Source organism: Anser anser (genome assembly GCF_964211835.1).
Source record: "Anser anser genome assembly, chromosome: 8".
Lineage (NCBI taxonomy): Eukaryota > Metazoa > Chordata > Aves > Anseriformes > Anatidae > Anser > Anser anser.
This window is the reverse complement of record NC_139728.1, coordinates 9,595,742-9,611,572: the sequence shown is the minus strand read 5'-3', so window position 1 is coordinate 9,611,572 and position 15,831 is coordinate 9,595,742. Positions and strand designations below refer to the sequence as shown.

Here is a 15,831-nt window from a genome sequence, read left to right as displayed (position 1 = left end):
GCCCTCGGCCACCAGGACCTGCTGGGCCCTGGGACCTCTCTGCTCGCTGGCTGGGGGAGCTGAGCATGTCCTCTGCGCCTCCTTCTCCTGTCTTTCTCTCTTCTCTGCTGTTTTGCTTTTAGTTTTTGGGGGGGTTGGTTCGTTTTTCCCCCCTTTCTCTCCTGCTATTTCGCTTTTGCTCTCCTTTTGCTATTCCGCTTTTGCGATTTCTTGCCTCTCTTCTGTTTCTTGGGTCTCCGTTGCGCTTTTTCTCCCCCTTTCATTATTTTTCCCCTTTCCCTCTCCCTTCTCTCTTTCTCTTCCCCTTCTCACTACCACTTTTCCATCCCCAGCTCTCCGTTTCCCGACTTCTCTCCCCCAGCGGCCGTGCCCACCGTGCTCCGGCCGCCGAGAGGGGGCCCCCCGGCGGAGGGCACCGCTCCCCTCTCCCCCCCCCGGGGGGCTCCCCAGCACGACCCGAGGCTCAGCACCAGCACCGGGGGCCGGTGCCACGTCCCGGGAGGGGGGGCCCGGAGCGCGGCGGGGCCGCCCCCGGCGTTTGAAGTGCGGGGCGGAGGGGAGGGCAGGGGCGGAGGAAGGGGAAGGGAAGGGAGGGGAAGGGAAGGGAAGGGCCGGGAGCCGCCGGGAGGGGAAGGCGGAGGGACGGGGCGCACCCGCCCCAGCGGCCCCACAGCCCCCGTGCTCCTCCCGGCCGCCGGCAGCTCCCGGCGCCCCGAGCCGGCCGCTTCGCCTTTCCCCCTCCCCGGCATGTTTTAAAGCCGGTCCCTGCAGCTCTCCATCCCGTCGGGTCCCCGTGTCCCCCCCCCCACCTGGGGCCGTGCGCTTCCCCCCCTCCCCCCCTCCCCTCCTCGAAGGGCCGGCGGCCGGGGGGGAGCGGGGGCGGTGGGCGCCGGGGGGGGCGAGGGCAGAAAAGCCCCGCTCAGCACCATGGCGTCCAGCTATGCCCACGCCATGGAGAGGCAGGCCCTGCTGCCCGCCCGCCTCGACGGCCCCGCCGGCCTGGACAATTTACAAGGCAAGAAGAACTTCTCCGTGAGCCACCTGCTGGACCTGGAGGAGGCGGGCGACATGGTGGCGGCCCAGGCGGACGAAGGTGGCGGCGAGCCCGGCCGGAGCTTGTTGGAGTCCCCCGGGCTGACCAGCGGCAGCGACACCCCGCAGCAGGACAGTAAGTGCGGGGGGATCCCCCCCCCGGGGACACGGGCTGAGCCCCCGAGCGCATCGCCTGCCGGGGGGCTGAGCACGGGGCTCGGCGGGATGGGGCCGGCAGGATCCATCCCTCCCTCCCTCCATCCATCCTTCCCTCCCTCCATCCCTCCATCCTTCCCTCCCTCCCTCCCTCTCCATCCATCCCGTCGGAGCTCGGAGCACCTCGCGGCTCCGGATGGGACCCGCCGAGCGATTTTCCGACGGCTTTGCCCTCGCAAACAGCCCGAGGGGACTTGCGGGGCCGCAAAACGGAGCCGCCGGCCGCTCCTGCCCCGCTTCTCCCGGCCCCCGTCGCGGCGGGGAAGGGGCGCAGCCTTGCGCGGGATTTTCCGAGCGCAGCGCTTGGGCAGGGGTGAGCCGCGGAGGAGTGGGGCGAGGTAGGTGCGCAGATCTTCCCCCCCCCCCCCAATCCTTTATTACCTTCGTTTCGGTTAAAAAAAATAGATATATCTATATACATGTATATATCCGCGTGCGCGGGGACTGGGCGCGATTTTCGTTGCGATTTTCGTCCCTCCCGCGGCGGGCACGGGCACGGACGTGGATACGGACACGGGTTCGCTTCCGAGGGCTCCCCAGGAGCCCCCCCGGGGGCGGCCAGGCCGCCAACGAGAGGCGAAAAACGAAAAGTCGACGAAAACCTCGCTTTTCGTTTTTTTTGTTGTTGTTTTTTTTTTCGCCTCGCGCCGGCGGCCGCGGTAAACGAGCCGCAGCGCCGCGGTGTCAGCGGGGGAGAAGGGAACGGAGCCGGGCACCGACCCCCTCCCCAAGTCCCCCGGCCCCCTCCCCAAGTCCCCCGACCCCCCGGCTGCAGGGGGGAGCCCTCCCCGCTGCGCCCCCCTCCCGGCACCGCCGAGGCTCCGGGGGCGAGGAGCCCGACCCGCAGCCGGCAGCCGCCTTCCTCCCGCTGTCCCCCGGGGCTCCGACGGCGCTTCCTCGCCTTTTCGGGTTCCCGGAGCCGTGCCGAGAGAGAAACCGGCCTTGGAAGAGGAGAGCCCTACAAGAAAGCAGCCGCTCCCCGCATCCCCACCCCGCGGGACCCCAAGGGCAAAGCCGACGGGACTTGACCTGCTCCCTTCCTGGAGAGCCTGGCCAGGATGGGCCAACGGCTGCGGGGAAAACGACTTTAAAAATGCCCCTTCCCAGGAGCAAAATTAAATTTCTGGCCCTTATGGTGCGTGCTTTGGTGGGGAAGGCAGGCAGCGATCGCCGCTCCCCCGTGATTTGGCTCCTGTGCCGCTGCGGCCGGAGAGTCCCCGTGATACTAACCAACGAGTTATGCAAACGTCTCTTTTTTTCTCCTTTTTTCCCCCCCAGTTTCGTTTATCATATTTTATTTGGACCTGCTTTGCTCCTGGTGCTGCCCGTTGTCAATCGCTGAGCTGGCTTGGTCAGTGTGGAAAAGAGGGGCTGTGTTTCCCTGACCCCCACCCTGCTCTTCAAGCACGAGCCGGACCAAAATCACGGGCTGAGGGTGTGTTTCCCAGCCAGCATTGCTGGGCAGGGACCAAACTCCAGCTTAAAATAAATCAGCAGTTCCCTGAATGCAGTAAAAGTTTTAATGCTGTTGCGGTGAATTAGAAAGTTTTAGAAGTATTCTAAAGCAAGCAAAAAATAAATACCGGGGATAAATTCTCTCTGGTTTATTGGGCAGAGCTGACATCTGGGCTCTCTGGCTCGCTCGCTGATGTGTTTAGCAGACCCCCTGCATCTCCGTGCCTCAGTTTCCCCACCTGTGGCATGTGTTTTGTCAAGCGCTTTGCAGCGCACGCAGGAAAAGGGCTGCGCGAGAGCTGGGCAGCGGTGCGGAGGTTTGAGCTTTTCTCGGTGAAAAATGAGAGCTGGTTCAGCGGAAAAGCTAACACAGGGCTCGGTTATTCTCCGTGTTACGAAGGGAGAGGAGGTGAAAGCCGTTTGGAGGAGTTGTGGAATGTCGCAGGAATACTGGAAATGATCTGCTGACCTGGGGGAAAGTCAGTCTGCTGCTGGATTCTGTCCCGAAGCAGGGTGCAAACCCAAACTATTAGGTGCTCCTCGTGTAACATGAAATTGCGGGGAAAAAGCTTGACACAGAAAGGACGAAAGGTTTTATTTGGAGTTTGAAGGGACTACATTACCATTAATTCATTTGGAAGGGGTTGAGGAGAAAGCTTTTTTTCTATTTAAAAAAAAAAAGCATTTCTGGGAGTAGCTCTGGTTGTAACATAGACAGGGAGAAATGTCAGTGTATTAAGGGACTGATTTTTGTTTTCAGTGGTGCTGCGAAACTGTCACTCACTGATTTCAGTTCGAATTGTAGCTGTGAAAACCATACCTTAAAAGCTGATAAAATTCATTGTGACCCTCCCAGCCTCTGCCCTTCAGCCAGGAGGACTCTGACTTGCTCCTCATTGCAAAGCCACCTGATAAGATACAGCCAACGCTTGCTTTGGTAGCAGGGTTTCCATTGACTCCAGCTAAAACTGTGATGAAAATGCAGTCCCAGATCAGCAGAGAGGACTCGCTGGGCTTCCCAGCAAGGGCAGCCAGCTCTCCTTGCTCCCCTCCCCTTTGGTGGTGGCAGAAACCTGTCGGTGGGTTCCCAAAGCTCGTGGCTCTGAGCGGGATTACTTCTCCAAACCCAGAGCTGGTGAGCTATTAGCTAGTTTTAAAGATGGCATTTTTTTGCCATCTGCTTTTTTGTTTTGTTTTGTTTATTTGAGCCTGGCTGTTGACGGCTCATAAAACGACGTGGAGAAAGCCTGAGCAGCAAAAGAAAAATTGTTGCGCTCGCCTTTCTTTTGTGAGGAATGACTAAAGCCCGCTTTGATCCGGTACGTGCACAAGTCCTGCATATTGGAGTTATTACTGCCTTTCAGTTTCTCTTCCGTATAGAAGAGGTGGAGGTCTGGGGGCTGCGAGTCTCTCCCGGGCTGGCAGCCCAGCTCGGGCTGTCGGGGCAGCTTCAAAATTACAGCCGGGGCCCGGGCAGCCTGCAGCTACCCACCGCTGCTTCTGGCTCAGCGGGCATCGTGACCCCTCGGCACCAAAAAAGCTTCCCCGGGTAGCAGAAACCCCTGGCGGGGCAGTGGGGAGGAGGTGGGTGTCTTTGCCCTGCTCGGGATGGGGCAGGCAGAGCATCCGTGCTGGCTTCATCTCGCTCCTCGCGGGGTGAGAGCACGAGGAGGGGCTGCTTTCCCCAGCCAGCACGACGACGGGTCTCGTACCAGGGTTCTGCAGAGGCCAGATACAGAAATGGTTTTAAAAAAAGGAGAAGGCAAACAGAGGGAGGACAGGGGCCGGGGTTGGCTTGTCACTGCTGCGGTGCATCACCGGCTCGGAGCCGTGGGTTTTGGGGGCGGGAGGGATGAACTGGGGCAGAGATCACCCCATCGCTGCCTCTGTCTGTCATTAGAGGCCGTCTGAGACAGGATCCTGAGCTGAAGGATCTTTGGGCTGCTCCCACATGGCTGGTATTTAGGCTGTTAATTCCCTCTTTTTAATTACAGCAAGTGCAGTGGCTGCGGGAGGGAAAGGGTTTGTGTAAAGGTTGAATTGTTTCTCCTTTTCTGCTGATCCCGAGGTTGTCTGCGGTGCTGTGGTGCCTCCCCACCCCGCACAAAAAAAGATATTTGAATTGTTAAAAAGAGGTGGGAAAGTTCTGCCACCGCTTTGGGAAGGGGACAGAAGCTCGGAGGGCTGCCGAGGCGCCCGGGAACGAGAGAGGAAGCGCCAAGGACTGCAGGGTTTTCTTTGCAAACCTTTGCTTTATCTTCAAGTTCTAAGTGGCTCTTTTGTTAGGAAAACACAGCCCTTATTCCCAGAAGATGCTGAGCCTGGCAACCCGGGATGGACAAAGAATAGAAAAGAAGGAAGAAAGCGCTTTTGGAGCAGAGATTGATTAAATCTAGCAGCTCATATTTTCTTCCTCGCTTGTCCTGCGGAGCTGGTGGGCAAAGGGAGAGTCTGCGGGGAGAAAGGGGCTGCTGCTGCCCACGGGTTACAGGCGAGTGGGGCAAAGCGGCCGCTGCCTTTAACCCCCCCGGCAGCGGCGAGCATCCCTGCAGGCTGCTGCCAGAAAGGACTTTCCGCACCCAAGTCCTCCTCTTCCAGCAGCTGACGTGGAAAAATTGGGGATCGGGTCTATGTTATTTTTAAGGCACTTGTCGTTTGGGCTGTCTGCATGAAAAATTCAGCGGTGTTCCTGCGGGAGAAATCTTTACGCGTGCCAGCAGTGCCGCGTGTGTCCTAGAGGCTCCTTGCAGGAAGGGTGAACCACGTTCTTTGGGATAAAGCTTGTATAGCAGGCCAGGTAATGAACACAAAAAAAAAGTTAAAAGCTTCATTCACTTCTTTCCACGCATGTTGCATCTTTTTAATTTCACTCTCAGGCTAGCTGGCGCGTGATTTTTCAGTCAAGTATCTCACGCTGATATTTTTCTTGCATCTCTGAATCCTACAATTAGAAGTGGAAAAAATATTTGGTTTTGACATAAATTTCTAGATCTTCTGGATGCAGACAAAAGATGGAAATGTGACTGTCACAAACTTGAAACCTTTTGATTTAAAAAAAAAAAAAGTAATAATAATAATCAGCTTACTATTATTAACAAAGGAAAAAAAGAGCCATGTGAAGCTGAAGGAGGGCGCTGACTCAGTTTGCGAGTGCTGGCCGTGCCGCCCTCCTTTTGACGGCCGAAACTAGACTTTTATTTGTTTGTGAATTTCACTTTTTTTGATCGTAATCAGTTTTGCTTCCTGGTTCTCATGGTCTCATAATTTGTTGATGGTATTTGTGTTTTCAATCCATCTGCACAAAGCTTCCAACTTTTTAATTTGAAAAAGATTTTGCTGGAGGTTTTTACTCCCCCCTTCCCCCCCCCCCTTAATGTAATGAAAACATTTCCATGAAAATTAGATTTTGAAATCTCTCATAAAACTTAAAGGTTTGGTCTAAACTGCTAGAACGCTCTTAATGAACATCAGCTTTCTGTCATCTGCACCGAGTTTCCACTACTAGCCAGTCTATTTTCCATCTTTTTGATGATGTAGAAAGCAGTGATCGCATGGGAAAATATTATCTCAGGGTTAATTTGTGCAATCCTTACTCACACGAGTCATTGCATGCGATTCAATGGGCTGCTTATGTGGATGCCAATTGATGAGTATTAGTGTTTAAAGGCTTGACCAGCAGCCTTGAGTCATGCAAAAAGCTTTTTTTGAGGCCGGTGGAATATTTCTGCGCAGGCATCAGGCGGTTTTGCTGTCTGCGTTCGGGGACATGGGCCTTTTGCCTTTCAGCAGAGGTGCAACACGCATCCAAATACGTGATGTTAGGGAGCCAGGAAAGAGGGAGCAAGAGCACGGACAAAGTATAAGCAGGAGTGGCTGGGAGGAGCTGGCAAACTTTAAAGCTGAATGCTCTGACAAGGCAGACGCAGAATTACAGGGCCATAATTCCTTCAAGGCTATATTCTTGTTTTTTCTCCTTTTTTTCCCTGGCAACTCTGAGTTTGCTGCCGTGGTTTTTGACATCACCAGCATGGCTTGATGGGATTATAGGTGTTTATTCCTGGTTGCAAGTTGTTTATGATATATTTAATCGGTTTTGAAACCCATACGAAGGAGCCCTGAGGGAGCTGTGCTCCTGCTGGGCCTCTCTTGCATAATGAAGTACATCACGAGGATTTACCAAGTGTCACAATATTCCAGACTTGGGCCTCTGTTTCTGGGGAGGATGAATCACTGTGTTTCTGGTTCCCCACCCTACTTGCCTTTCCGAAAGTAGGCTTGGGCTTTGGGGCGGATTATGGAGCTGTGAAGCGAGAACACCACGGCCTGGCCGGAGGAGCTGTCGTCCAAGGCCCCGATCATGCTTTCCCTCTGAACTGTCCTTGAAGCTTTACACTCAGGACACCAGGGTTTCATGTTCTTAGGCTGGTTCCTCCAAGAAAAGCCTGTTGGATGGTTTCTGCCCGTGGGACGTAACTTCTGAACCCGCCGGCTGCCCTGGGGAGGGAGCAGACGTCTCAAGGGGCTGCGAAATCCCAGCAGTCCCATGGGATGTGGTGAAGGCTGCTGGCGGTCCCTCCCCGTGAGGGGATGAAGCAGTGTAAATTCAACCTCTTATATGGAGAGTCTCTGTGGAGAAAAGTCCTTTTGAACGCTTCTGTGTTAGAGATGACATCAGTTGAAGCTCACCTGTGTAGGCACCGTTGCCACCAGCCCCATGGCACAGGCCTGCAGGGGTTTGTGCTTTGTCACTTGTGTTGTAACAGCTGAGGGCCTTCCAGCACCGAGGTTTTGCTGGCTCTGCTCGCATTTTTCACTTCATACATCGATTTGTGAACGCATGATGTACGCATAACCTGCCACTTCCCTTCCTTTCCCTCTCTCTCTGCTGGGCCCGGCTGCCTTCCGCCCTGTAGCCGCGGAAGATGCTGTGAGGTCTGGGTGGGAGCTGAGCGGAGATACGTTGCGTGTCTGCTGGGACCATGGCGGCCTCATTATGAGAGAAATTTCTCTCGGATGAGGACATCCGGAGGATGCTGCTTGGGCACAGTGCAGAGCAGCAGTGCTGAGGCTGAGGGCTGCCTCCTGCCATGGAAAGCCTGGCGTCTGTGAGGACGGGTCTGGGAAGAGAGGCTTGATGAGCAAGCCAGCGAGCATCTATTTCAGTTTGCATTAGCTTTCTGGGCTCCTCTCTCACCTCCAGAGGCTAAGAAAAGGTTACACCAGTGTTTAAAGCCCTGTCCCAGACAGTCTGGATTTGTCGTGCCTGTACCAAGTGAGCGTTTGCCTTGGAGTGGGAGCCCAGGACCTCCTGGTGCCTTGTGTTCCTGGAAGGGAAGGAGAGAAGAGAGGTGAGGGGAGCCAGCCGAGCTGTTAACAAGTCACTGCATCCTATCGCAGCGTCCAGTTCATATTCCACCCAAATTTTTCCCCCCGTTTCTGGCCAGAGAAATTTTCCTACAGGAGAAACTCCATCCAGTCAGCAAGACTGCTGGGCAGGGCGAGCGTCCAAAGAGCCGCTCGGGATCTGGCCAGGACCCTCTCCACGTCCTGATGAGCTGCTCAGGCAGCAAATCTGCTCTTGCACCGAGAGCTGGAATTCATCAGGAGCCTGGGGACATCGCTTCCTGCTCTGAGCCCACCGGCAGTTGAATTTCTCCTGTGGCCTCCTTGACCACAATAAAACCAAATTTATCCATGGCCCCATGCATCTGGGGGCAAGAAAAAATTGCCAGCAGCGGCTGCTGAGCGGGCAGGCTTGGAAAGAAAATGGCATGTGGATGTGAAGGGGACCAGCAGTCCCAGGGGCTCTGGGAAAAAAGCGGGGTGCCTGAGGGTGATGGAGCAGGGTGGGTGGCTGCAGGAGGCTGTGTCCAAGTAGCCTCCAACCCTGTCTTGTAGCCAGTGTAGATGCTGGACCAGTCAAGGTTGGGTAGGTCTTTTAACCCACGGGGACCTGTACTAGTCTGTGCTTTGCTCTCGTTTTGGCTGTGTTTGAGCAGTGGGTGAGCTGGGCACAGCTGCAGCTGGCGAAGCTGTGAAGACCTGCTCAGCGTTTCTGGGAATCATCCAATTTTGGAAGCATCACTAATGTGGCCCACGTTTGGGGGGAAAAAATCATGGTCACAGCTTTTGAAGAGCTGTCACTTCTCAGCATCAGCTTAGTAGAGTCAGGGCTCTGCGGGGACTTATATGGGGAAAGGTGCCAGAGCCATAACGGTGAGAGCAGAGCATTAATGCTCGGGGGCTGGCGCTGCAGAAGGGGCTGCCCTCATTCGGTTGTACCACAGGTGGTTCCTGCCACCGTGAAGCCTGGGCTGGTTTCCTTTAGGGTTTTACAGCCCTCTTCCCCCGTGGCTGGAGACACTCCCGTAATGCTGCATACCTGTGGTCATCCTGCGTGGCCCCCGAGGTGGTCTCCTCTTCACCTGGATGAAGGGGACAGCGCGGAGGTTTGGGAGTCCATCATCACGTCCCTGCTTGGGATGGATGGCTCCGACACTGATAACGCTGGAGAAAGCTGGTGAAAACTGCGCCTCGTTCCCGAAATGTTTGTTCTGTGTTGGCACTGGGAAGTCCCTCTCCACGCACAGGTTGTCTGGTCTGAAGTGCTTGAGGATGTCTGAGCAAATGTATCAGATTTTGGAATGAGAGGGAGAAAAAAAGTTTTCAAGACAGGGATGGAGTTGAGCTCTGCATCCTACTTCCTTCACCCCGAATGATGACGGGGGTCTGCGCCTCTTTGTGGACCGGGAATGGAGACCCAAGGTGGTGGTGGTGGAAACATGGGTCTGGATATTATGCGCACACAAAGCCAGCTTGGTCGGGAGGGCATTTGTCTGCTCCGTGTTCTCCCCAGGCTGCAGGGGGCCACTCTGCTTGGGGGTACTCCAGGCAGGGTTTGTAGGGTACAGCATTTTGTCCTGGGCTTCCACCCAAAATCTAAATTAAAACTGTTTTTTGTGTGTGTGTCCCGCCCTGAATGTCAGTAGAGATGGCCTTGTAGGATTACCCAGCTTGTCTTTTACTGCTCCAAAATGCCTTAGTGCCTTGGCTGTGGTCTTTTTCTTCTATGTTTAATGGAGTAACCTGACCAAGTCCACCTTGCCGTGCCTCAGTTTCCCTACCCACATAACTGGGTAATGATCCCAACCCCTTAATAAGGGGCTTTGAAATCTGCTGGATAGGTGGTATATAAGAGGTCGGCTTTAATTCGGGAATATTCTTCCCTCTGCATCGCCGCCAGCTAATTGCTATTTCATCTGCCTCCGTCTCTGGAACCGACCACCTTCCTCATTAATTAACTGATTAGCATTAAGGAGATCCCCTTTCATGAGCCAGCTGTGTGCTTCACACAACAGTTGGTGGTGGCAGCTCTTCCCATGCGGGCTCCGATCTCCCCAACATCTTGAGATGCTTGGGCTCTCCACGTGCCCAAAGGATGCTGGTGTTGGGGAATCCGGTGTCCGACACAGAAATTCCCAGCGGCTGGTCGGGACGACTGTGCTCTTTTTCTTGGCTGTTGCCCGGTCTTTAACGTTTGGCCAAAAAGTTCTTTGCTGACAGTTTGTTTCATTTGGACAACTGCTGATGTGTCTCATGGAAACTAGGGGGAATTGCTCAGGAATAAGTGTTTGCTACGCATCGCTTGTTTGTGATTTGTTTTTCATTTTCTCCTTTAAAAAAAAAAATCTAAAAAAACAGTTAATCAGTGAAAAGAAACAATCACCTGTGATTTAGGAGAGGGATCTCTCATTGTAAATAATAAATTAGTGTCGGGAGACCAGGCAGACAGAATGGTTGATGAATATCCTGCAGGCTGAAAGTTGTTTATCAACCCTGTTTGAAGACTTATGACTAACAAGCTCATTTACAGAGTTTGGAGCCTGTTCATGAGCCGTTCTCCAGCTGGGAGGATGTGGGAATCATCAGAAATTGTATTCACAAGTTACTCGATCATTTAAAAAAATGATCAAACAAACAAAGCCTGGGTTTTGGAAGGGAACTGTGAATTCCTCCTCCCCACCCCCCCACTGGGTTTTCTGAGGCATTCCCCTTAGGAAAACGAGGGGCCTGGAGAAGAATGAAGAGCCCCATGTTGCTCGCTCGCGGCTTGTTTCGGTGCTAACCCTTCCTCTGTCTGGCACCAAGCGCTCCGGCCGCAGGGAGCCGGTCCTACATGGGATGTGCTCCATGAGGTCTGGCCCCGGGTGCTCAGCAAGATGGATCGGGCTCATCCAGTGGCTCCCAGCTGGGGATTTGGGCTCGCCAGCAGGATACGGTCGCTCTTAGGGAGCAGATGTCTCCACCAAGCCATGCCTGAGCCTTTCCGCGTGGTGCCCTATAAGAAAGGCGGTGCAGGAGCTGCCGACCTGCTGCCTGTAGGAACGGGGGGTGAATCTGGCATAAGGAGCGTATGCCGGAGTGCCGTGGCTCCATGCCCTTTGCAAATCTGCTCGCCTGGCCTTGGACCAACTCTCTGCTCAGTGCAGAAAGCCGCATCTTTATGAGGAGAGGCAGATGTTTTTCACCCCCGATGTCTCCTGTAGTTCTGCTTCGTTTGTGCAGTGTCCTCTTGGACACGGCTGTGGGGAGGGCTCCAGGTGGGCTCCAGTTGTGCACGCTGCATGTTGAGGAGGATGCGAACCGAGAAAAAAAATTCCAGAGAAGGAGAGCAATAAAGAGCTGCAGAACCCCCGGTCTGGGAGGAAAGAGGTGCTTAGTCTCAAGAAAAGGTGATGGAGAACAGCCTTCAAATAGATGCAGGGCTGCCATAGGAAGGGGATGGTGTAGAGTGATCTCCAGGCACGTGTACTTGGGTTGCAGCAAGAGAGATTTAAGTGTGGTGGTAGGGAAATCCTCCCAGGTCTTTTGTGGGTAAGGAAACACTGGAAGAGGTGGTAGGAGGATGGGATGGAGACTCCAAGAAAAGATCTGGTGGAGACAGACGTCTGAAGGAGGGAATATCGTAGCGCTGATCCTGCTTTGTGCAAGGTAGCCTGAGGGGTCTCTTGGACATCCTTCCCCCAAGTCACAGCGGTAGTGTGAATTTAGTGGGCAGCCGCCTGTGTGTTTAACTCCCTGTTCTGTCTGTCTCGGCCAGCAAAACGCTGCTGATGATGATTTTTCTCTGCTTTCCAAGAAGGATGCTGTGCTGTGCCCACTGGGGTGCCCGTGGGACAAGGGGGACCCACCAGGCTGAGGAAGAGCATGCGGATGGGGAAGGGGCACATAAACTGGGAGCGACCTGCTGCTGGGAAGCCAGGCAACAGGCTTCTTAAATGTGCCTTTCAGCTTGGGTATTGTGGGCTGGAAGGAGCTGATGTGATTGAAAAGACAATCTGGTATGCGATTAGCAAGAAAACCGCACGGCAAAGCTGCGCTCCATTACTCCGAGCTGGTTCGTGTAGGCTCCATGTCTGCCTCAGCGTGGCCCAGCAGCTGATCAAGCAATTGCTGAGCTCTTGTTTGGCAGTGGCAGGAGGAGGTGACAGGCGAGCAAGCCGAGGGGACACTTTGCTTTCAGGCTGGAGTGCTCTTTGCAGGGCTGGGTACCGAACTGGGGTTTTCTCGCGGGCGGTGATGCTGGTTTTCCCTGCTCTCCTCCTGGTTTTGCTTGTGTGACGTATCGCTGTCCCTCTCGGGCTGGGCAGTGCTGAGAGTCCTTCCAGACACCGTGATGATGGATTTGAATCTCCGTTTCCGTGACTCTCTAGGAAGAGTTCTTTGTTTTCCTCTCTAATCCATCAAAGGAAGGTAGAACAAGAGCCAGTGGCTGAGAGCAAAAGCCAGAGGAGCATTGAAAGGAGGTTGAAAATACGCATTTTTTAACTGTAAGATGCAATGTAATCACTAGAAATAACTAGGAAGGAGTGTGTTGGCTTCTCCATCCCTGAATGCCTGGAAGCCCCTTCGGGGTAACTGGGTGACACGCTACGGCCATGCGTGCAGACACCAAAAAACCCAGCAGCTCGGCTCTGGCTGCGGGACGCATGGATGTGCTGCAGCATTCCTGCACAACTCGATGTCAGGGATATTCCTGCCAGGAAATGGGATCACAGGACCAGATGGAGAACGCAGATCCACTCGGTGCAAATCTGTTTACAGGTTTGAACCAAAACACAGCGAGAAACAAAAGGAAAGCAATGGCCTCATCCCTGATCGTAACTCACTTATGTGAACCAGCTGCCAGGCTCATTTATAGGACAATCCCCTTCCCAAAATCTTTCCAAAATCCCACTGTTAAGAATAGCGGAGACAGGAGAACCTCTGCAGAGCTGAAAAGGCTGAACATCAGACACAGAAATAGCTCAGTTTGATCCCTGATTTCGGGATCTCTTCTGAGTTTACCGAGGCTCTGAACAAAACATGCCGTTGCGGGAGATTTCTGATATTTCTGGCCAGGTTGAAGAGTGTGTGAACAGCGTCTTGTAAATGCAACTTTGGGTAAATGAGGAAAACAGGGAGAGCTGCAAATCTAATTAACAGTGGGATGGGGGGATGACCACATTCAGCAGCACCTGGGGACGGAGAGGCTGCGAATTGGTAGGCTGGGCTCCCTGGGAAGGTCAGAGATGGCTGCGCAGGGCCGGCACCAAGGGCAAGGAGCTAAAGGCTTTGCACAGCGGTGGTGACGGCCGTCGGAGCCATCTCTTGCCGCTTCTCTTCTCCATTTTGTGTTCGTTTGTTGCCGGGCAGGGAGGAGCCTGCGGAAACCAGGGATCGCCGAAGAGCTGTGGAGAGGCAGCTCCGTGGGCAGCGATCACAGCACGAAGCCCTCGTGGCTGATCCTCTGCTCCAGCAGGCAGCCCATGGGGACGGGAGCTGTCTTCCACCCAGCCAGGCTGGTCACTTCCCAGCAGGGATGCTCGCTGCTCACGGCTGCGTGCTCGAGGACACGCTGTTGGCCAAGGAGGGTTCGGGCGCCGAGGTTTCCAATTGCGTTGTTTCTGGAAGGGCCATTAAGTTTAAAAAAAAAAAAAGTGCCAAGAAATGGTTTGGAAAATAGTTTGGCAGAATTGTACTTTGCTTGGGTATGATCGATAATGGGGAGAGGGAAGAGATCAAAATAATCCAACTTTTTTTAAAGTGGTGCTGGACTGAGCCGTGCTCAAAGCTGAGTTCTGGGTGCGAAAAATCAGAGGGTCTCTGAATTGGTCCCAGATTGACTCCAGGCAAGATTCAAGCTTCTGAAAAAATTCGTGTGCTTCTGTGAGCACGTTAAACCTCCGTGGCAGGGCCATGGCCGTGGCTCCGGGGTGTTCAACGTGCCCGATCACCATCATCCCAGCTCCGCTTCCCAAAGCATGGCCATCCATTGCCATCACCAGGGTGACAGATCCAGTGAGTGGGGTAATCCTGAACCGGCCTTGACGTGGCTGGGTTTTGCTGCAGGCTGATCCCCGGCTGTTAATCCTGCTTTAGGCTTTTCCTCCATAAAGAGAGAATTTCAGAGAGCCCTGTGTTTGAGAGCGAGGCACGTACCTCCTCGGGAAAGGTGCCTAGTCCAGCTGAGCTGGTCCCGGTGCTTGGTTTGAGAGTTGAGCGGGTGCTCAGCCTGTGGGGAATCAAGGATGTTGCCACTGGAAGCTGCTTGGGAAGAGGTACTGGGCTTCGCTTTAGCAGTCCCGGCAGTGACGGCTGCTGAAGAGAAGGGCACATTCATACCTCAACACGTAGCCAGGCACGTCTCGGGTAAATCGCTTCTACATCAAAACATGTAGGTTCTGTTCAACTGCAGCAGGTAGCAGGTATCTGTCTGTTCTAGCTGGCGGGGGGAACTGCCCCAAATTACAAAAACTACGGAGAAAGCAGATGCTTTGGGTCAATACTTTGCTTCTATTTTTCACGTAAAAGCAATACGCTAGGGGAAAAAAATGATTTTTTGAAACCTGAAAATGGGAAGAAAGCTCTTTATTTGACTTTTCTTTATTTCTAACTTTGTTTGCTAAAACTTTAAGCAGTTCTGTTGCAGGGCAGCTCCAAACAGGCTTCTCGAGCCCAGAGCTGAGGACCACTGCTTGCTCCCAGCACCCCGCGGCCCTTGCAGCGGGCTGTGCAGGGGGCTGCAGGAGAATTTGGGAAAATGCAGAGGGCAGAACCAGAGGGACTTTTCCGTTATTCTGGTGCCATCTACTGGTTCGAGCCTACAGGAATGTCTATTGGCAGCAGGAAAAGAGGAGAACACCGGTGGACGTCGTGGTGCGGCCATGGCCCTGGCTGGCACGCGGATGTGCTCAGTGCCGCGCTCCCACCGCCTCGCCTCTGCTTTCTCCTGGTGTCACAGCTAAAAATTGGGTGCAACAGTACCAAAATCCACAGGCTTGGGCTGCCTGGTCTCAGCTCCGAACTCTGCCAGCCCTGGCCTGGTATTGCAGGGATGTCCACAGGAAATTGGGGCTGGAGTTTCATTTACTTCATCAGAGCAGCAGTGCTCTCTGGTCTGGATTCTCGGCTGTCTTGTAAGGGGTTGGGCTCACCAGGCTGCTCCGTCTCTTGCTGCGGGCGTTAATCAGCCCTCTTTATTTTTACTGAGCCACCAGATTTTCAAGAAAATTTGAGGGTTGAGCTACCATTGCAGTTCCTGTTCCCCTGCCAAGTTGTGGCTGAAGTTGGCCAATGACTCAAAAACTGTCGGGACAATCAAAGAGTGCGTTGCATCTCAGGAACCCAGGTGAAAGCAGCCAGGGAGGCTGGGCTACCCCTTTGGATGACATCTTGGAGGGGTTTGATGCCAGAGCAGCCCATGTGAGGACACCGTCCCCTTGCAGCGTGCCCAACTCTGGAGGGAGGCTGGCACAAGCTCTTCCCAGCGCCTTCCCCTCTGTTTCTGCCTCTCCCCTACCACATGTCGCACGCTGGCTTTGCTTTCCTGGTGGCTGGGGCCAGTCCCGTGCAACGCGTCCCCAGGGAGAGGACATCCTCTCTGTTGTGGCTGCTTCAAAGGGCCGAGGCCCATCTTCGGCTTGGGTCGCTCCAGCATGGCAGGCTGCGCTCTGGGCAAGGCGCAGCCTGCCTTGAACTCAGCCGGGACAAGGAACAAGCCAGAGGGAGAGCAGGGAGAAGGGAAGAGGTTTTTGTTGTTATATTTTTTTGTTTTTGATTTTTTGACAATCTATCCTTTTTTTATTT

General features: G+C 54.2%; 1 protein-coding gene across 3 annotated transcripts in view; it reads left to right on the top strand.

Moving 5' to 3' along the window:
• Positions 1-659: 659 nt before the first annotated feature.
• PRRX1 (paired related homeobox 1) overlaps positions 660-15,831 on the top strand; it is a 36,531-nt gene continuing 21,359 nt past the window's right edge. The window contains exon 1 of one of the 3 annotated variants that reach the window (XM_083847733.1): positions 660-1,168. In XM_083847733.1, coding sequence (XP_083703859.1) covers positions 928-1,168 — 241 coding nt within the window. In that variant the 5' untranslated portion in view covers positions 660-927. Of the gene's footprint in view, positions 1,169-1,366; positions 1,587-15,831 lie in introns of those variants that run through there. The other 2 variants (XM_083847731.1, XM_083847732.1) reach the window with 2 other exon arrangements.